A 22637-nucleotide genomic window follows, 5' to 3' on the forward strand; every position below is an offset into this window, starting at 1 on the left:
CACACATCTTCTATGGCACAACTGTTTGCTTAGTTACAAGATATTTCAAATACATGGTTCATGTCAAAATAACTAACAGTTTCCCAACCATCTTAACTGCAATAAATACCTGTCTTGCGATCACATATCACAGGAGGACTATTTTTCTGGGTGTATGTGATGTGACAGGCATAATACCATTACAACCAAGACCACTGAGAGCATATGGATTAACTGACACAAGATAATGGGTATCAGATATAAAAAATAGCATGCAAATGCAAAATTCAACGAAGAATCTAAGATGGAAAAGCAAAAATGAATTGCATAAATTGCATATACATTTTATGAGCAATACCACTACAAGTAAGACATATGTGTATGCCATCATACAACCTCTCCAAACCTGGGGAATTTCCAGTTTTTGGTTCTGGTATGTGGGGAAACTACACAATAAATATACAACACAAGCATAACAGCATGACAAAAATATAACTATAACATATTCTCAGTCACTTCTCATAAATGAGTGAGTGAGTGAGTTTTACGCCGCTTTTAGCAATATTCCAGCAATATCACGGCGGGGGACACCAGAAAATGGGCCTCACACATTGTACCCATGTGGGGAATCGAACCCGGGTCTTCGGCGTGACGAGCGAACGCTTTAACCACTAGGCTACCCCACCGCCCCCTTCTCATAAATGAACTGATGATAACAGAATGTCAAATCACCAGAAAGGACAGGCCAACTAGAGAGAAATTAACATCAAGGGGCTTTTGACCCAACTTCACTGGGTAAAAAGGTTTTGACCTCACCCAGCTGAATGAGCTAACATCTCCCCTACAGCTACACAACAGATCATATATTGCTCTTGTCCCCATGGAGACCCAAAGATAAAATAATCTCCAACAACCAATGTTCGTCTCCCTGGAAATTATGGGTTAGAACAGCTGCCTAGCAACCACTGCTGGTCTCTCCCTGGAGAGTGTAGGTTAGAACAGCTGCCTAGCAACCACTGCTGGTCTCTCCCTGGAGAGTGTAGGTTAGAACAGCTGCCTAGCAACCACTGCTGGTCTCTCCCTGGAGAGTGTAGGTTAGAACAGCTGCCTAGCAACCACTGCTGGTCTCTCCCTAGAGAGTGTAGGTTAGAACAGCTGCCTGGCAACCACTGCTGGTCTCTCCCTGGAGAGTGTAGGTTAGAACAGCTGCCTAGCAACCACAGCTGGTCTCTCCCTGGAGAGTGTAGGTTAGAACAGCTGCCTAGCAACCACTGCTGGTCTCTCCCTGGAGAGTGTAGGTTAGAACAGCTGCCTAGCAACCACTGCTGGTCTCTCCCTAGAGAGTGTAGGTTAGAACAGCTGCCTGGCAACCACTGCTGGTCTCTCCCTGGAGAGTGTAGGTTAGAACAGCTGCCTGGCAACCACTGCTGGTCTCTCCCTGGAGAGTGTAGGTTAGAACAGCTGCCTAGCAACCACTGCTGGTCTCTCCCTGGAGAGTGTAGGTTAGAACAGCTGCCTAGCAACCACTGCTGGTCTCTCCCTGGAGAGTGTAGGTTAGAACAGCTGCCTAGCAACCACTGCTGGTCTCTCCCTAGAGAGTGTAGGTTAGAACAGCTGCCTGGCAACCACTGCTGGTCTCTCCCTAGAGAGTGTAGGTTAGAACAGCTGCCTGGCAACCACTGCTGGTCTCTCCCTAGAGAGCGTAGGTTAGAACAGCTGCCTGGCAACCACTGCTGGTCTGTCCTTGGAGATTATAGGTGAGAGTGGCCGGCTGGCAACCAATGCTGGTTTCTCCTTGATGATTCTAGGTTAGAACAGCTGCCTAACAACCAATGTGGGTCTCTCCTTGAGGATTTCATGTTAGGAGAGGTCCCAAATGTAGATGCTGTTTGTGAGAGGTGAATCACTTGACTAAGTGGGCAGTCTTATCAACTTGGCTGAATGTACTGGATAATGCTCACAATATTCATCCCTGGTATGTCTGGCCCTGATTTGATAGTTTACAACCTCTACAATATCACTGGAATAGAGTCTTGAACTAAACAAAGAACAATGCTCAAAATACTAAAGCAAATACAAAATGGCATCCTGGGGCCTTCAGTTATACACAACTAGAGACAAAGATGGGTTGAAAAATATTCCTGAGGGACTGTCTCCTTAAACCAACTATCTGCTGAAGGTGCTGCAACAGTCTCAGACAGACACTTGTAGAGGGCACCTGTCGTACACACTCTCTACATCCTCTACTGATGTACAGGATACAATAGCCACTCAATGGCAGTAACCAACAATCACATATATTGTCAGCTGATCCTACATGTTAAACATCTGTAGATTTCAACAAAGTGCTCATGAATGCTTTCACAAATATATTCCAGAACTAGCTAATGGAAGACTATGAACATACGAGAACTTCTCATGACATGGCATTCAGACGCCATGTTAAACATGGGTTACCACTTAACACTTGAGTTACCCATAGTTCATAAATGTCTCTTATTGGGGATTTGTAATGTAGAATCAGTAAAATGCTTGTAAGGGCAACTTGTCTGCTAAGTAAGAGAGTGAGTTGGGTTCAAGTAACTTAAAATCTTCAATAACAGCTTATCAAATACAGTTACCACTTTGCAACACCAAGGCAATTTCTGTTTCAATCCTTTACATAAGTAACATACACTTTGTCATGCACCACGAACATGATAAATACAAGCACTAATTTGCGTTCAGACATGATGCACATGGTCTCGGGAGAGAGACTTTAGAAGCAAGTTATTGCACATACTTAGTTATTCTCAAACAGAAAATGCTCCACAAAATAAATCTGTAATATTTCAGCACCTCAACAGCTACATTGGCATGTTTACAAGTAGTACAATATAAATATATATGTAAACAATGGAAACAACAATGAATGGCAAAAAGGTCGGGAGTCAAAGGTCAGTGTCACTGTAGCTGAAGGAATGTCAGTATCTTAGTGCCTGGTGCCCCACACCACAGGGGCAAGGATACAGGAGGAAGTTAATCAGACCTTTAAGGACATTTTACCACAAACACTATATGGAATGGGCTTAGAACAATGTGGAAACTTACATGGGTGTCTACAGTGAAGTCACTGACTGAGGCCAGAGAATGTTCTCATGGAAACATACCAAACTAGAATTGTTAATACACTCTCCTAAACAGATACAGTTAATCACATTTACCTCTCACTGGCTTCAGTTGCAGAAATGTTCCCATTCTTCTTGGAGTAATCTTATAATGCTTCAATCACTGACTCATGTAAAGTCAGGTGTTTGGAAGCCATTAAATATTACAAAAAAATGCAGGAATGTCAAGGTGAATGTATTGATGAGACAGTCCACAAGATAGTCCACATTCTCACAGACAGACATGAGGTCACACCAGTATGATACTTAACGTCCATTCTTTCGGGAACAGAAAGTCAGATATAGAATTCTAACCACATGCATCTAATTTCAATCATACAGTCTACCATGTATGCATGTTGACCATAAGGAATGTCTACTTTGTAGGTTAGAACAACTGCCAAGCAACCACTGCTCCATGGAGAGTCTATGTTCTGCCGATCTGTCTAGAAATAATGTATTACTAGACCCTTTATCACACAAGATATAAATTTAGAATATCCTTAAACAGTTCAACATATATGTATATTTATGTGGCAAAATGGTGGCTTGGGTACAGTAACATGCTACATATCTCAAAGTCAGTGTTACATAATTAGTTATTAGTTATTAGTTATTAATTTCATTCATACACATGAATCCCTACAGTAGCTTTGTCATACACTGTAACCTCTGCATTAACTTTGTCATACACATTAATCCCTACAGTAGCTTTGTCATACACTGTAACCTCTGCATTAACTTTGTCATACACATTAATCCCTACAGTAGCTTTGTCATACACAGTGATCTCAATAGGAACTTTGTCATACATGTCAATCCCTACAGTAACTTTTGTCATACACATTGATCTCAACAGTAACATTGTCAAACACATTAAGCCCTACAGTAACTTTGTCACACACACTGATCTCAATAGTAACTTTGTCATACACGTTAATCCTTACAGTAATTTTGTCATACACATATGTTGATCCCTACAGTAAGCTTGGCATACACATTGATTTCAATAGTAACTTTGTCATACATGTCACACACCTTGATCTCTACAGTAACTTTGTCATACACATTGATCTTTGCAGTAACTTTGTCATCACCTAAATCTCTATATTAACTTTATTATATATGTTAATCCTTACAGTAACTTTGTCATACACCTTGATCTCTACATTAACTTTATTATATATGTTAATCCTTACAGTAACTTTGTCATACACCTTGATCTCTACATTAACTTTATTATATATGTTAATCCTTACAGTAACTTTGTCATACACCTTGATCTCTACATTAACTTTATTATATATGTTAATCCTTACAGTAACTTTGTCACACACCTTAGTCCCTACAGTAACTTTGTCATACACCTTCATCACTACAGTAACTTTGTCATACACCTTTATCACTACAGTAACTTTGTCATACACCTTAGTCCCTACAGTAACTTTATCACACACCTTAGTCCCTACAGTAACTTTATCACACACCTTAGTCCCTACAGTAACTTTGTCATACACCTTTATCACTACAGTAACTTTGTCATACACCTCAACATATTTGATAGCTGTACATGAATAAATTACTTAGCAACTCATGCAACTTCATAATGTTCTTGCATCATTTTTACAAACTCTATACAACGTATTTAACCAGTTACATAATCAGTTTGGTACCAGCAGTTTTATCACCATAACAATATGATCTGCAAAGATACAATAAAGAGCTTGGTAAAATAGTCAACTGACAACACTAACACATAAAGGGAAGTCTACTCAATGTTTTACATGGAAAAATAATAGATGTCACTCACAGTTCATGTTGTTTGGGGACAAATAATCCCAGTGTAACAGAGTATCGGGAAATGTACATGTTGTACAGAGAAATATACAGCCAGTGTCACAACTACATATTATTCTATTCCACATAATGCTAGAAAATGTCATTGCTAGAAATATGGCAATAAGGTGGGTTGCTTCTTTTCCATGTGCATATAACAGATTCCAAACCACAGACTCCTATACATAGATGCCTATACACAGACTCCTACACATTGACTCCTACATAAAGATGCCCGTACACAGATGCCTATACACAGACTCCTACATAAAGATGCCCAGTAGATAGATTCCTACACACAATGAGGCTCAGTTCTGGAACATACCAACAACTGTCATGTTGTCATTACTTTTGATTATAATCACAAAATGGTTGCCAAATCAATAGACAATACTTCTAAAAAATCCTTAACTTCAAAATGGTCCTGAAGTGAACAGTCAATGAAACCTCAATTATAAAATTCCACAACAGAACAATCTTAATACTTTTCCTCACTTTTGATGACAGATTCTGCTAGATACCAAACCGACATAACGCATCACAAGAAACAACAAAAAGTTCTTGACACAGGCATTGGTGAACCAACAAGAAAGGGATGAACATTATTACACTATGTTCAATAATTACTTAACATGATTAAAGAAACATTTTCAAGTTGCTATGGTTACCGTCACCAGTTATATAATGACAATTCCTAATTCAAATAATAAAGTTTCTCCAAAGCCTTGCCTGTGTTGTACTTGGGGTTTCAAACTCTCAGTTCTTATCCATTTGTTATCATTTAACAAATTGAACTAGTTCACAAACAGCATGTTTTCATACAAACTGTACAAACATGTGTGAATACCTGAATATTCATATACAATGGTCATTTGTAGTGAACCTGAAGTCTGAGTATCAAAAGTAATTCTTCTAGGACATAGGAGTCAGCTAGAAATTGAGGTATTAGCATGATTGGTGAAGTACAAGAAAAAAACAAACAAATATGGACAGTTGTGTCATCAACAGTCACATATCATAACGCCTTGCACACTTGTGTCAGTTTCTGAGTAACTGTGATCTTGACCTTCATGACAACCTTGAACTTTGACTTTTATTGTTACATATCACAACACCTTGGGACACACATGAAATACACTCATACTGAGCTCTGTCTGTCTCTATCTTTTTTAGGTGAACGTGACCTTGATCTTCTTGTTGACCTTGAACTTGGTCGGTCCTCGATGGGAGTCCTTGCTGGTGATCTGTATCTGTCCCTTGACTTAGATGCTGCAGATGATCTGGAGCTAGGTCGCTCCTCAATAGGAGTCCCTGCAGGGGACTGTCTGTTTAGTTTATCACGGGAAGCAGACTTTGACCTAGACATCCTAGATCCCGGACGTGGATCCTCATCGACTGATCTTGAAGATATATTTGATGACCTGGACCCAGATCTTGGCATATCATTGAGACGTTCCTCTTCAAGCCTTCCATCTACTGAATCTTGGCGTGGTCTGGGGAAGGACAGGTTCCGTCCTGGGCAGCACTTGGGGATGAAGAGTGTCCAGGTGTATATGGCTACACACACCCAGCTGGAGGCCATCTTTACCCACACTGCAGACCAGTTCAGCCCAAACTTGTCTATATTTGTCTCCTCAGGTCTGAAGTCAAAACACAAGAAAGGATCTTAGATTATCTGTGTACTTCCCCAACCAAAATCACAATCATACATACCTGTAACTCGGACATACCGTTACCCATAGCCCACTTGTATGTAACTCGCCATATACCTCCTCCCCTAGCCTTCATAACTGTAACACATCCACTTTCATTAAAAACCCCACATACCTCCAGCCTGTCCCAATGTAACTGTTATTCCCAACAGTCCCCAATACCTGTTGCCCTCACTAACTGTACCCTACCCTACTCCTGTAATTCCCTGCCCAAATACCAGTATCTTACCCATGCACCTTCACCCTCTATCATATCTCTCAGTACCCTCACATCACATATCCATATTCCTTCCAAATTGCCTGTACCCATATCCCACTCCAGTTAGCTCTACCCAACATCACATACCTGTACCCTTCCCTCCCCTCTCCGTACATGTACCTGTACCCTTCTCTCCCATGCGCCTCCCCTCTCCTTACCTGTACCCTTCTCTCCCATGCACCTCCCCTCTCCGTACCTGTACCTGTACCTTCCCTCCCATGCACCTCCCCTCTCCGTACCTGTACCTGTACCTACCCTCCCATGCACCTCCCCTCTCCGTACCTGTACCCTTCTCTCTCATGCACCTCCCCTCTCCATACCTGTACCCTTCTCCCCCATGCACCTCCCCTCTCCGTACATGTACCTTCCCTCCCATGCACCTCCCCTCTCCGTACCGGTACCTGTACCCTTCTCTCCCATGCACCTCCCCTCTCCGTACCTGTACCTGTACCCTTCTCCCCCATGCACCTCCCCTCTAGGTACCTGTACCCTTCTCTCCCATGCACCTCCCCTCTCCGTACCTGTACCCTTCTCTCCCATGCACCTCCCCTCTCCGTACCTGTACCTGTACCCTTCTCTCCCATGCACCTCCCCTCTCCGTACATGTACCTGTACCCTTCTCTCCCATGCACCTCCCCTCTCCTTACTTGTACCTGTACCTTCCCTCCCATGCACCTCCCCTCTCCATACCTGTACCTGTACCCTTCTCTCCCATGCACCTCCCCTCTCCGTACCTGTACCTTCCCTCCCATGCTTCCCTTCCGTCTCTGTGCCTGTACCCTTGCCTCCCATGCATCCCTCCCCTCTCCCCTGTACCCTCCCATTTTACCTGTACCAGTTGGTGAGCTGCATCATAATGTAGAGTCCAGCCAGACAGAACACAAAGTGGAAAAAAGAGTAGGAGTAGATAACTCCGTCTGCCTCATTCTGCACAACCTGCTGCCCGCCATGAACTGATGGATTATCTCCTGTAAGACATTGGGTGTTATTGGACAACAATGGATAGTTTTACACTTAAGGTAACAACAGTGCTAGTGTGGTACCGCACGGTAATGTTTTAGGAATAGTATCTTTGATGAGAAATATCACACTGAAGCAGAAAAAAACCCAGACAGATCACACCAAACATCACATCAAAGGTATGCACAAAACAATACAAACTGTATAAACTAATACAAACATACTGTGTTACTGGACATACCCACAAGTAACTGTATACCAAATTTTATACTGATACATGGCAATGTCAATACCAGTATTGTTGCCATGACTTAAAGTGCTATAGAATTTAGTGAGCTTTTCTTAGAGATAATAGTTCTGTGATAAAATAGATAAAATTCAACTTGATAATCCCAGAATTTTAGAGAATAAATTACTGCTCACTAATACTAGATCAACAAGTGTAGATATGTTGGTTGAAGTATTGCTTGGAATAAAAATCTCCTAAATTGACAAATGATATGTCATAGCATTTCATAGTAATAGCCCACTGAGACAGCACCATACCACAAGGCAACTTGTGGGAAGTGGCAGAACCCGCTTAATACCCAATTTCTGTTCAGTGGTTACAATTCTGAGGTTAAATCTTCACACACAGCATGATATATAAACAGGGTTGGGAAAACTGATTGGCCATGGAAGCTATATTGTAAGAAGCAATTGCTGGGCTCATCCAAGTGCAGCTTCAGTTCACAGCCACTGACATTTTGGAGAAGACAAAGATGTCAACACTTCAGACAGACACACAGACAGACACACAGACAGTCACACAGACGACTGACATGTCATGACAAGGCCCCCTGACTGTCACCATTCATTCCATGGCCTTCAATAATCAACTGTGTCTGTACTCTACAGACCATGACCTATAGCAAACACTTGTCCTACAATAAACTTTGGTTTCAGAAACCTGTAGCATATCTCCTGCAATAAATGACAGGTTTCAAAAGCCCTGGAGCATATGTGTTGAACGGAAACAGATTACTTACGTTTATACATGAGACAGCAGCACCATGTCTTGCCGCCCTGAAGAGGAATCGAGTAGATGTGTTCAGACATAAAAGCATGCCATGACAACATTGTACAGATTTCTTTGATAGGCATTCTAGAAGTTGAGTAGATGAAAAAGTAGTCCTCTTTCTTCATTGTACAGATTAGCTGGTATATATGAGGATCAGCTCACAATGTGGTGCTTCACAGATGATATGACTCATGACTGATAAAATGTCATTACAGTGTGATGTGAGCAGAGTTGTCACAGACACACAATTCATTACAAAATGACGAATGCTTGAGATTGGAATGTCACAGATATATAACCACACTTATGAATCCTGTGAAGATGAGTAAATTGTCCATACTGAGAAGAAGCTGCCCTTACAAACATCTCCCTAGATAACTGAGCTAACTCACTGCGGCTGATCCCCGCCGGATGCCCAATTTGTGTGACTGGTTGGATGTCCTGACACTGAAACACGCCAGCAAGAGTACAGCACAACATTCCTCAACACCACTGCCATCCACCAAGCTTCATACCATATACCACTATGATGGAATACAGGTGTTTCGAATGACCCATTCAATCTACATCAACAGGCAGTTATGGCTCCTAACTAACACAGTATATGTCCACATCAGATAAAAAGAGTTGCAACATTGCCTGGGACAGAGTGAATAATCATGTATGTGAAGATACCACATTCTCTATTAAAGGATATCAACCACTAAACATATACTATTGGTGCCTGAGTATTGCTAGTGAGAACATGTTTGGCAGTAGGTCTCTGATCTGTTACAGCTCTGTGACAGGCTCTGAAAGCCCTATTTGGAATGAGTTTGTTGAAACAGCAGACGTGATGGTGATAGTTCCTCACCTGAAAGACGTCCATGAAAGACCTACCTGGAGTACACCGCCATGATAAACATGATGAGGAGGCCTGCGTAAGCGGAGATGAGATCAGCTTCTGGGAAAGACGGATCTGGTCGGCACTGATACATGGAAGACATGTTGGCCTCCCGGTGGAAGTGTTGACCCACCTGACCTATCTTCACGGCATGGGCATCTTTCTGCTGGGTCAGGCGCTGAGTCTTTGTGGCAAAGGTCTCCAAGATGTTCACTGGAATACAAGCCCTAAGGTCAGAATTTTCCCGAATTCAGTACCGGTAAATGTGATGCTTTGAAAGCGACCAGCATGTCTGGATTCACTCATCTAAATCAGCACTTGACCAAAATGTCAGATGATTATCTATTTAAATGTGAAGGAATATCTTCAGCATATTTACTTCTCTCGGTTCTCACACATGAAAAGTCAGCTTCATGACTACAGTTACAATCTACCCCAGACTGCAGAGAATAGTGCCCCATACCAGTTAAATGGGAGTTTAGCTATACATAGTGGTACAAGTCATGGCAATCTTCAGTCTTCTGACAGGTATGCACACTGACTTAACATTGTCAAAGGTAGATCAGTGACATCTAATTCAAGAACAACTTCATGTCATTGTGACTGTGTCAACTTATCCCTAGGGGTGGCAACAACTGAACCCTGATGGTAACATCAACTGTCACCAAGGGAGGCAACATTCCCTTAAGTGTGAAATCTTAAAGATTGCATGAAATGACCCCCAAGGACATCAACAACTGATCCCATGGATGGCAACAACTGACCCCAGGAAGGCAACAACTGACCCTAAAGACGGCAATAACTGACCCACCAAGGTTGGCAATAACTGACCCACCAAGGTTGGCAAAAACTGACCTGTAAAGATGGAAACAACTGACCCACCAAGGCTGGGAACAACTGACCCACCAAGGATGGGAACAACTGACCCACCAAGGATGGGAACAACTGACCCACCAAGGATGGGAACAACTGACCCATAAAGATGGCAACAACTGACCCACCAAGATTGGGAACAACTGACTCACTAAGGATGGTAGACTCACCTTCCTCTGGGGGTTCACTAGTGAGCGCTGACCAGGTGAGGTACAGAACATACAGGCTGATCACAGAAGCTTGCAGCATGCCAGCATTGGGGTTAACTGTAGACAAACAGCAGAACAATGACACAGGGAACATGGCATGCAGAACACAAGTGGCATATGCAGTGTGTATGTTACCGTCAGATTGTGAAATCAGTCATTTCATGAAGTGACTAAAAATTTCAGTCATTTTGTGAGATGACTCAGAGGGTCAGCCATTTTGCAGAATTCTGTGTAACAACAATCAATAATCTTTGTCATTTTATAAAATTTTACTTAATAAGTTAATCTACAAATGTATTTCACAACTTCAACATCACTTATTTTCACTAACAGTTAAAACTATTGTGGCAGCTTGGCTTTGAAGCATTTACACACGTTTGTTTGACATTTGCTCTGTCCGGAGCAGTCACATCCCATGTCCACTACATACAGATGAAATGAAATTTCATAAAATGACTGAAGTATATTGATTGTTGTTGCACAAAGTGACGTGAAATGGCTGACCCTTTTTGTCACTTCAGACCCGTGAAAGTCCCGGGGTAGAATAGGCCTTCAGTAACCCATGCTTGCCATAAAAGGCGACTATGCTTGTCGTAAGAGGAGATTAGCGGGATCGGGTGCTCAGGCTCGCTGACTTGGTTGACACTTGTCATCGGTTCCCAATTGTGCAGATCGATGCTCGTGTTGTTGATCACTGGACTGTCTGGTCCAGACTCGATTATTTACAGATCGCTGCCATATAGCTGGAATATTGCTGAGTGTGATGTAATACTAGACTCATTCACTCACTTTGTCACTTCATGAAATGACTTCCTTCAACTTGAAAATGACAGGTATTACATGACATCCACACACACAGTGATGGAAGTTTATGATGGAACGTTCCATCACAACACATTCATTTCGTAGGTAAGTATGATTTATATCAAATCCAACAGTCAGGTGTCTGAATTACTGAACAGAAACTCTTAAAAAACAGAGAGAAACACACAAATACAAAATGACGGTTATCTACTACTGTGTTTATAACCAACATGAACTGGGATGTAGCTACACAACTTTGGAGAATTGATTTTTCTTGGAAGAATGGCAAGTTAAAGATATAAATGTGGGCATAAAACACAAAAACACATATTCCATATAGCATGTCTTATGCTTAGGTGTACATATCATATGCCCAGGCATGCACATACACTTCTCTGTACACGGCAGCAAGGTGATGATGGAGATGGTCACGCAGAGGCCGGTGTTGATGCCAATGAAGATCTTGTTGGTGTTGCAGTCATTTGGTGCATAGTAGACAAACAGCATCACAACACCCAGCACAGCAATAATGAAGAATATGACAGCAATCATCAGGGTGCCTGTAGTGAAGATAGACAGGCAATTCATCTATGTATCTAAACAGTGAACAATGTTTGGGTGAGTAGCCAAAAGATAGCAAGTAACTTCTGAAGCCTAATCATCAGACAAGGTGACTGCACACACCAAGATATAGTTTAGACAGAGAATGACCAACCGCTGGGATTCAATCCACTACAAACTTATGAACAAGGGATGCAACACTACACAGACCACCAGAGGCATGTTCAGAACCATGAGCACCTACGAATGCCCATGACTGCTCAATCCTGAATGCCTGTGCCCGGCAAAGCATAGGTACATAACCACCTGTGAACCATCCTCAAAGCTACATCATCAAGTGAATCAAGATGGCAACCATACGTAATGTTATTCAAAAAAGAAAAAAGGAAAAATCAAAGACTGATGGATGTAAACTTCTTTTAAGTGAATAACACAACGTTTCGGAGAGTATGCTTGCTCCTTCATCAGGTACTATAATGCCATTTGACAACACTCGCCCCTTTCCATAACCTCCAACAAGAAGACAAGAAGCTATATGGCTTGTCCTGGAATAACAAGAGTTAGTCACGAATGGTTTAATGTAACAAAGCGCTTGTGTGCATTCAGGAACGATGCGAGAGCTTCCAGGAGGCAACAGCATGGGTGCTCATGGTTCTGAACACTCCCCAGGTTGTGTGACTGTTATCCTTACCTGCATACCCACAGTTGTTCCTGGCGCCAGTGCCAGACTTCCTGCCCACCCTACAAACAGAAACAAACAAGGCCACTATATACTTGTCACTATGATCATGCCAACACAGCAAGAGATAATGGACATGTCCACTGTTTACGAACAATCGAACACACTCAAGTAAATGTGGGCAGGCATGAACTGTAAACAGATACATAAGGTCATTTTGCTATCTACAAAATTACAATTTATTGCAAGTTACATGTATTTTTTGACACAAGGTTGACTTCAATCATTACTTTTATCACTTCTTATATCTTCTCGTTCACAGGAGAAATGATTTTCAAACAACATGCCATGCACCTATAAATTTCAACAAAAATCACTAAATTAGAAATGGTATTTCAATGGTTTTGCTGATATTCAAGGGGAGATAACTCTAACGACATCTGTAAATAACCAGGATTTGACAAGAAGAGATCCACTTCATTAGTATTCAGATGTGCCTCTAGTGTTTCCTCTGGAATATGTGAAAAGGTAGACTGGTAATATAATAGTTTGTAATATCTAATGGCTTTTAATCTTTGTAGTAAACTTGAGATAATCTATTTCTAGACAGTTTCAAAATACAACATTTTTCAAAATTCATTTTTAGAACTTGGACAGCATTGATTAGGCCACCACTCTCCATGAACCAGTCAGACACTGTCCTACTGCCCACCACGCTGTCCTACTGCCCACCCAAGCAAAAAACTGTACTACTGCCCACCACCCTCCATGGACCAGACAGACACTGTACTACTGCCCACCACTCTCCATGGACCAGACAGACACTGTACTACTGCTCACCACCCTCCATGGACCAGACAGACACTGTACTACTACCCACCACCATCTACCTACCAAGCTGCATTCCAGGAGTGAGTGAAGTCCACCAGCAGTATGAGCTGGAGGAGGATGAACAGAAATCCCCCTGCCATGCCAATGTACATCCAGTCTGAAAACAACACCAAATATTTCAGTCAACCAGATGATAAAATAATTATGACTACTAACAGTTATTATGTTAGTACAACTAACATAAGAGTTGAAAAAATAAATCAATATTTCATACTTACAGAGACTGTACGTTGCAGGGATGAAGAAAGCCCCAGCACACAGGCCGCACAGAACCAGGAACTTGAAGAACCAGTACCTGTAGTAAGAAACACACTGATCTACAAAATACGCTCTGTTACAAGATAACTGTGTCTATCAAGATAAGATGAAAGAGGCGAAAACCTACACAAATAACCTCTCACAAAGTACTCATGCTGGGCATCAAACCCTCCAACTGCCCTTCATGCACAAACTGTCAAATTTAATTGGTGTTTGTAACTGTCAGAAATTTCATTACTCTCTTCCTCATGTCCAAGTTTCACCCTTGTAACATGACATCAAGAAAAAAGAAACTCACCACAAATAGCCTGAGTAACTGTACCACCTACCCATTGTGTACTGACGCACGCCAGTGGTTGCTGCTTGGCACGAAGGGTGTCAGCAACATCAGCAGGAAGTGGAAGATGACCACGCCCAGACAAAGGCGATATACAGCCTTATACCCCATCAGGCGGCTGCAATTGGGGCCCACATTCAACATGACACATGTGTCGTTGAATGATGGCACCTGAAGCATGAAAAAACACAGTGTTGATTGTAATCTGAGTCTCTCAGTACTCAATCTATATGATGGAAGCCTGTCATTAATCATATCTGGACCAGACAATGCAGTGACTGATATTACTATGAGTAAACCACTTATAAAATTCATCGATTTAGACTAGAGCAATATTGTTATTAATCTGCTGGTTTAAGTTTTCTGGGGCCAAACTGGTTGGTTCAGATTCTGGTTTAATGCCAATTTTCATAACAGTATCATGGGATTACAACAATTAATTATACTGACAACAAGGTCAACAGAAAATTATTGACTTGCATAAATCTTGAAGGGAGCAATCACTTGTTTTTAAGGAGGGGGAGGGTTTCGTTGAAAAAACTAAATTTGTAAGGCATTGCTTGAAAAAACTCAAGTTCCCTTTCCTTGTAGAAAGTGTTTTTTGAATGATGAAAAGTCCATATCTGTTCACTCCTGCTTTTATTAAAAATGATAATTAAGGACAAGTTTATGTTGGGATAAAACATGTAAGGAAACGTTGATCTTAGACCGAGCTTTCAATTCCATCCACTCTCCCTGCCCACATTGCCACCCTAACTTTTGTTGTAACACTTTCAATTCCATCCACTCTCCCTGCCCACATTGCCACCCTTACTTCTGTTGTAACACTTTCAATTCCATCCACTCTCCCTGTCCACATTGCCACCCTTACTTCTGTTGTAACACTCAACCTGGATTGGTTTTGTGAGAAATGAACTACTACCTTGCATAAGGATTAATTTTGGAAGGACTGACTGACTGACACTATACAAGATCCATCAACTTGTGTCAAAAAGCCAAGCTGAGTCCTCTCAAATCCTAGATGATCTGATACACGTATGCCATGACAGTCTACTATCCATCAACCTCATAAAAGATGTGCACATATTTTCAGGTTCAATAATTCTAATTACATAATTACGCCCTGCACAACAACTGACTACATCCTAGGCAAAACCAATTAACAAAAACGGGCCTGAGAAATTTAACACACAAGTGTATTAAATCTGCACAAAAAGATCGACTAGTGGACAAAGTCAGCCACATGGACACAACCATTTGATGATTACACAACTGTTGTATATAGTTTAATCACAAAACAGTCCATTTTTTCCATGACTTTCATCCAGTGTACAGGATGCTCCCTGCACGTTGATACAAGCATAACAATGTAAGTGACTTTAGCCTGCTTTCATGAGTTGCCATGCACACAAACAACTAAACAACAGGGTCCTGGTTTTAGTGAAACTGAACGTACTAGCAATATGGAAGCTGTTGTGGCTAACAAATGCCCCAACATGTGATGCCCCAGTGTGCTGTGTTTGATATAGATTTACGCCTGGCAGAATCAAGGGAAGGCAGTCTTGGGATCACAAGCAACATCACAAACATGGCCGCAGAGTTTCTACACTCGCAAATATTGGGCCAGCAAACAGTCAGCTGAAATATGCCACAAGTACACAGGTGCCATGGTTTGATTCTGCTAGGTTCTTACCTGCCTGGAATATAATCAATACAGGTTGGACTAAACTGGCTGCCATTCATGATAGGGGATTAACTTCCAATATTAACTTGAATTACATGTAAGCAGGTTGAAAATACCAATCTCTCATGACATGCAATGAAATTATCTTGGAACAAACTTAAATTATCTTCAATGAGAAAACATTACAGTGGTTGTGATTTATCAAAACCTTCAAACACTTCACACTACCTTGAATAACGAATATACTTTAATATTTGGTAATATGACATTTTCTCATTTCAAATGATAGTGAAATGAAAATATGTGCTTTCTTTTGGACCATATGAACGGTAATAAATGTTAACTTGAAAAGTATGATACTTTACGGATAACAACTTTCCTATGAGCCACAACAGCCTTAATTTGACACGAGCTCCTTGGAAACAGTTTACAGACAAGACTTGTTTAGACTGGATTGTCACTATGCTGGTTTGACACCCGGGTGCAAGTGCTGCAGATGAATTTCAGCAAATAGTTTGCATTTGCATTTTGCCCATTGCAAGTTAGTGCTTTATTTTGATGCATTTAGACTTTGATTTTTACCTTGATATGATAACATCAATCACGTTCATCTATAACGTCAGTATGAAGCTTATCTACAGTTTTTTAACACAAAAACAAATAAACATAAAAGAATCAAAACAACACAGAGTGCAATAAAAACAACAGACCAACTCTAGAAAAAATGGCATTATTTGTTTCACATAATGAAAAAATTTGTTTAAGATACTGCAATCATGTATTAGTACATTTTCCTAGTTTGTTGCACGGGTGCAGTGGCAACTAAACGAACAGCGCGAAATGCAATGTGCACGTGTTTAACAGGTTGTCAACAATTTTTTGAGCTGGTGAGATGACATCCTAACTGCACAGGCAGTGCGTTGTATGTACTTACAGTAACTGCATGTTTGGACCTCCTCATTTCCATCCTTGAAGAAATCATAGGCTTTTTAAAATTACAGACTTTATGGTGGAAGAAAATTTCACTTTTTCTCCCTTTGTCAGTCAGCAGTTATCATGTCTCTGATATCACTAATGTAGGTGCATTCCACTTTCTGCGCTGTTCCTTTAGTTGCATGATACAATGTCCCCCTACTCACAGGTCATGTCTGGAGCACACAAACCACACACATCTGGCACAGCGTCCCCCTACTCACAGGTCGTGTCTGGAGCACACAAACCACACACATCTGGTACAATGTCACACACATCTGGTACAATGTCACACACACACACAGGTCATGTCTGGAGCACACAAACCACACACATCTGGTACAATGTCACACACACACACAGGTCATGTCTGGAGCACACAAACCACACACATCTGGACCAATGCCACACACAGGTCGTGTCTGGAGCACACAAACCACACACACCTGTTACAATGTCACACACACAGGTCGTGTCTGGAGCACACAAACCACACACATCTGGTACAATGTCATACACACAGGTCATATCTGGAGCACACAAACCACACACACCTGGTACAATGTCACACACACAGGTCATGTCTGAAGCACACAAACCAAACACATCTGGTACACAGTTTACTGAACGCTACTCACTTTCTCCCTGAAGACTTCCTCCAGCTGTGGAGAGAGCATGAGGCAGGCCACCACAAACACCAGTATAAAGAAGATGGTGTACATGATCCTCGACCCTGTTGACTCGTTGATCTTCGGTAGACATTTGCAACACAGAGCACATGATGCTGGACCACAACAGCAAGCCACCTAGTAACATGATTAAAAACAACAACATTCTTATTTGGATATGCGTAGACTTATGCCTGTATTATATTGATTGTAGTTCCATGCAACACTTTGAGAAACAACAATCGATGCTAACTTGGGACCATGTCTAACCCAGACACAGTAGAGATAACCCATTAAATGTCTGAGTGTCAGCATAACACTTATAATACATATCGTGGTAGGTCAGCTGGATGACGGAAGAAACCCAAACATGATGCAGATGTTCCGCATTTACCACTTTCGTGCTAACAGACCTAGGAACATGAACAGCACCAACTCAAACCTATGAAGTATGATTATATGCTCCTGGTTCACCCAAAGAATGCAACTCCACACAGCTCACTGAAGCACCTGAGATAATGGGGCCACTTGAGCTCCCAAAAACATGATACAACGTTACATGTAACATTATACAGTTAAGTGCTTGACATCAGTATTGTTGTTTTACAAAGTAGTCACTGGTTATCAGCTGTCTCCTGCAGATGAAATCAGTTCAGTCTCACTACAGAGATAGCTAGACTGCTGTTACTATCTTATGGACGATGAAAAATTATACCTGTCCTCCTGGCTTGACAAGTCAGAGTCACTGACACACTTAAACATGACAAAACCATGGTAGCCTCGGATTAAGGATCTAACTGCATGTGCTTACAAACAGCCTGCACTACATAATCCCCACAACCTGGACTTGCAGCATAACAACTAACCTCTCTGCCATGTGTATGTACCATGCTAACATTCCTAATTAAGTAATTATGATAATGGCAGTGATTAGTTCACTACAATGGAGCAGCGAGGAAAGCATGACATAAACAACACGAGATATCATTACAGCCTTGGTGTAGCGGTATTCATCATGTTCAGCATCATGATGATCATCACCATGGAGATACACAGGGTCTTCATGGTAATAACCATGGCAACATTATCATGATCATCACCATGGTGATACACAGGGTCTTCATGGTAATAACCATGGCAACATTATCATGATCATCACCATGGTGATACACAGGGTCTTCATGGTAATAACCATGGCAACATTATCATGACTATGGAAGATAAACACAGAATGATGTATCAGTAAGGAGCACACATCATCCTGGGCCTGTTGTAACGGTGTGTGATACATGAAGAGTTATATCAGTGTGCTGCTCGTAGGTCAAGTTACATCACTGCAATATGAACCTATACATCGGACACTTGAATTGTGATCTATACATGTTCAGTTGTATGGTAAAGATTAAAGAGCACCAGACTGCTTGAGAGATCCTGCCACAAGTTGTCAGCTAAATAATTATACGGCTGCATGTACTGAAAGACTACTGTCTGGGACATGTTCAAGGACAAGAGAAATATAGTGATGTATACCATGGCTATACATATTTGAGCTCTGGCCTGATCGAACAACCCATGAAGAGAAACTTTTATACACACACAATGTCACACACTTCAGAGGAAATCAAATGAACCTTTTCAAATGGTAAACAATATCAAGCTATATAACTTATGTCATACTTTACTTTACAAAGAAAGTGTAATGCCAAATATGACATATGTTACATTTGACCACTTTCTAAATGGCATTGTGTAATCATATCAAGCTACAAGTCTAAGAAGAAATGTCTGTTCTTCAGAGCATAATGTCAGAGTTTTCCAACAATGATGTTCGACCAGACATATCCCGAGACTGATAGGTAAACAAACTAAAGATGGTGGTGCTACTCATGCCACACACTTGTTCCTGTCAAAGTCTTTATGAAATAATACTTCCAAATTGAGGCAGCTGGCATCATTCACCTGAGTGGGTGAACTGAAGGTCACGACATGTCAGCTTGATGTCACTGACAACTAAAGCAGGGTTATCTGAGTGTGGCATCCTTCCCCGATCATCAGTTTAAGCTTTTACTATTGTGATGACATGTATTTGTCAGCCACGCTGATTACCCTACACAAACAATAAACACATATCCTACATGCATGTGTTCACATTTTCAGTTTATGATCTATAGATGCAGTAGATCTTACAGTGATCTAAATCCCATTGTGAGAACGATATCAAATGACAATCTGACTTGGTACTTGTTTTGAAATGAGGGTGTACATGGTGTATAATATGGATTATTCACAATGAACATAAAACAAGATATAGAGATTAACATTATGTTGTATTTTCTATATTTATAATGCAATGCAACAATTTAAATGATGACATATGCCCTTATTCCTCTATCCACCATGGCGCCATTGAAGCCAAGCAATGACTCTGGACAAAATAAAATTTTGAAATACCCAGTACCTCAATCAGCTGGAATTACAAAAACAAACCAGACAAAATGTAACATAGAGCAAATGCCCCTGTGAATGTCATCAGTCAGTTAATGTTGCTGAGGATAAGTGGTGCTGCAGTGAAGGAGATGAGTCCTGTGTTAATCATGGTAAGTTCTCTCTCAGTCCCACGGTCACAGCAATAGTAACACACAGCAAGGCTAATCAAGGAATGAAATCGAACTCTTGTTTCTAGATAATAACATTTGAAGAAATTCTTTTCGATCAAATTATTTACCAGAATGCATTAATTAATAGAATGGTTGGTGACCTAGGATGTGTGTTTCCTGTTACTGTGAAAGATGGTACTGTGATTAGTCTAATCAGTATTAGTCTGTTATAAGGATGTAAGGAGTGAAGCTCTTATTTTATCACTGTATTATTAGCAAATGTGGCATCTCAAATACAGGTTTACTACAAATCAGCATGACACCTAGTCGTTATGTCTGAGGAAGGCATAGCTTCCTTCATGAACATCAGGTTTCATGACATGTACTACAGTATAACACTCTCCAAACCTAGTAAATGGATAATTCTCTTTTTGTATGTTTTTCCAAAGTTCACATGTAAAATCTCCCCGCATATATCATGTAATTTCCAGCATTAGTGATCCCTGATACATATGTATGCAGTAAATGACAACGTCTGTCCATGCCTATATCACATATTATGAACATTATGATGATGCTTCAGACCAGCTTAGGCTACCTTTAAACAGTGAGTGACACTTGCTTATTGACATCAAAGCGATAAATTTAGTTAGTGCCCGATTCAGTGACCCCTGAGTCAGTAAGAGTGATGACAGTCAACAGCGCCCTGCAAGCAGCTCTCTTGCCAAATCTAAAATTTAATATTGTCAACGAAAGTCAAGTTTGTGTAACAATGTGGAGAACAATCAGCTGTTTTCTGTCATAACGAGATGTGGACCTCTTTGACGTCCGTTCACTCACCTGCGAGGCACAACAGCCAAACATTTTCAACTGATGTTGTTTATATAAGGATTTCAACTTCGTATTGTACAGATCATCTTCAATTTGAATCCATCTTTACATGTCAGTATCACACATGACAATGTAAACATTCGAACTGTGGCACAGTCGGAATACAAAGCTGTTGATGTTTCTTGCGCATGCGCACATGAAGAAAATGTACGGCCATTACTTTCTCCTCCCCGTAAACGCAAGCTGTCGTGTGAATAATAAGAATGTATGGCTTTTCCTGTTTCCTGGTGTAGATTAGCGACATGGTCTGGATTTAGAACGATAGCTAGTATGACACATGAATAAAGACTTACATAATATAGACAGATAAAATTATGTTTAGATTTTTAAAGCATCAAATAGATGTTCATCTACCATAACATGCAACATCTTTTTCCATAAAAGTGAGTGAGTGAGTTTAGTTTTACGTCGCACTTAGCAATATTCCAGCTATATGGCGACGGTCTGTAAATAATCGAGTCTGGACCAGACAATCCAGTGATCAACAACATGAGCATCGATCTGCGCAATGGGGAACCGATGACATGTGTCAACCAAGTCAGCTAGTCTGACCACCCGATCCCGTTAGTCGCCTCTTACGACAAGCATAGTCACCTTTTATGGCAAGCATGGGTTGCTGAAGGCCTATTCTACCCCGGGACCTTCACGGGTCTTTTCCATAAAAGAAACCGTCAGCTTTGATTTCCTGAAGGACTTGTATTTTATTTATTCTAACACCATCGTCATACTATAATTTCAGTGTATAAGTTGTAATGATTTTGATTACACGTTACCATTTCGAAAGTGTAGTCCCAAATACAACGTTAATTCATATGTTACCAAAATTATATTCATATCTACATTTCAACATAACATGGAGTAAGCTGTAAAGGCTACACAATGTATGGCAGTTAGCAGCAACTAATATTCTTATTAAGCTAGTACTGAATATAAAATAAATTTCTTGGATATTAAGTTGGCGGAACACACTCATTCGAACACTTGCATGTACGACATGTGCTTTTAGTCGATGTAAACCAGAGGACTCTTTCAGACTTCTCTTACCTCTTATGAACATGTAATACTCCTGTCCGGCAGCATTGGTGTTATCAGAGCCACGTGTAAGCGGAACTGTTAAACGAAGGCCACCGTTAAAAAAATACCCTTTGCCACAAAAGCCACATGTCATGTGTAAACATCGTATTTTCAAATAAGCGTCATCCATTGATGATAAAACGATACATGAGGATTAGCCGAGAGCCGCGATGCGGCCCTATACAGTCAAGACATGCCGACTGACATTGTCGGGAGAGCCACATTCACACGCTCGCTCAACCATGCCCACTGCCGGTTGAGCCACGCCATTTTCGAAAATGTGGATTACCCGTGCTGTAACCGA

The 22637-nt window shown here is 41.0% G+C and overlaps 1 protein-coding gene across 1 annotated transcript; it reads right to left on the minus strand.

Moving 5' to 3' along the window:
• Positions 1 to 320: 320 nt before the first annotated feature.
• On the minus strand, positions 321 to 21374 carry LOC137277370 (serine incorporator 5-like). Its single transcript, XM_067809074.1, has 13 exons — positions 21209 to 21374; positions 17742 to 17909; positions 14440 to 14618; positions 14071 to 14147; positions 13856 to 13949; positions 12974 to 13023; positions 12111 to 12281; positions 10879 to 10974; positions 9832 to 10048; positions 9345 to 9399; positions 8921 to 8957; positions 7762 to 7900; positions 321 to 6601 (listed from the first exon to the last, which is right to left on the minus strand). Exons 1-13 carry the CDS (start codon positions 21230 to 21232, stop codon positions 6100 to 6102), a joined length of 1809 nt encoding a protein of 602 aa, XP_067665175.1. The 5' UTR covers positions 21233 to 21374; the 3' UTR covers positions 321 to 6099.
• Between the last annotated feature and the right edge of the window lie 1263 nt (positions 21375 to 22637).

The sequence above is a fragment of the Haliotis asinina genome, chromosome 3 (genome assembly GCF_037392515.1).
Source record: "Haliotis asinina isolate JCU_RB_2024 chromosome 3, JCU_Hal_asi_v2, whole genome shotgun sequence".
In the NCBI taxonomy this organism is placed as follows: Eukaryota; Metazoa; Mollusca; class Gastropoda; order Lepetellida; family Haliotidae; genus Haliotis; species Haliotis asinina.

Excerpts from the sequence above, each read along its gene's own strand:
- LOC137277370 (XM_067809074.1), bottom strand. The coding sequence starts at position 21,232 with ATGTTTGGCTGTTGTGCCTCGCAG. Across the intron at positions 8,958-9,344 it reads TCCGGCGGGGATCAGCCGCA|GGCGGCAAGACATGGTGCTG; the intron begins GTGAGTTAGCTC and ends ATTCCTCTTCAG. Across the intron at positions 7,901-8,920 it reads CTGCTGTCTCATGTATAAAC|GAGATAATCCATCAGTTCAT; the intron begins GTAAGTAATCTG and ends AATGTCTTACAG.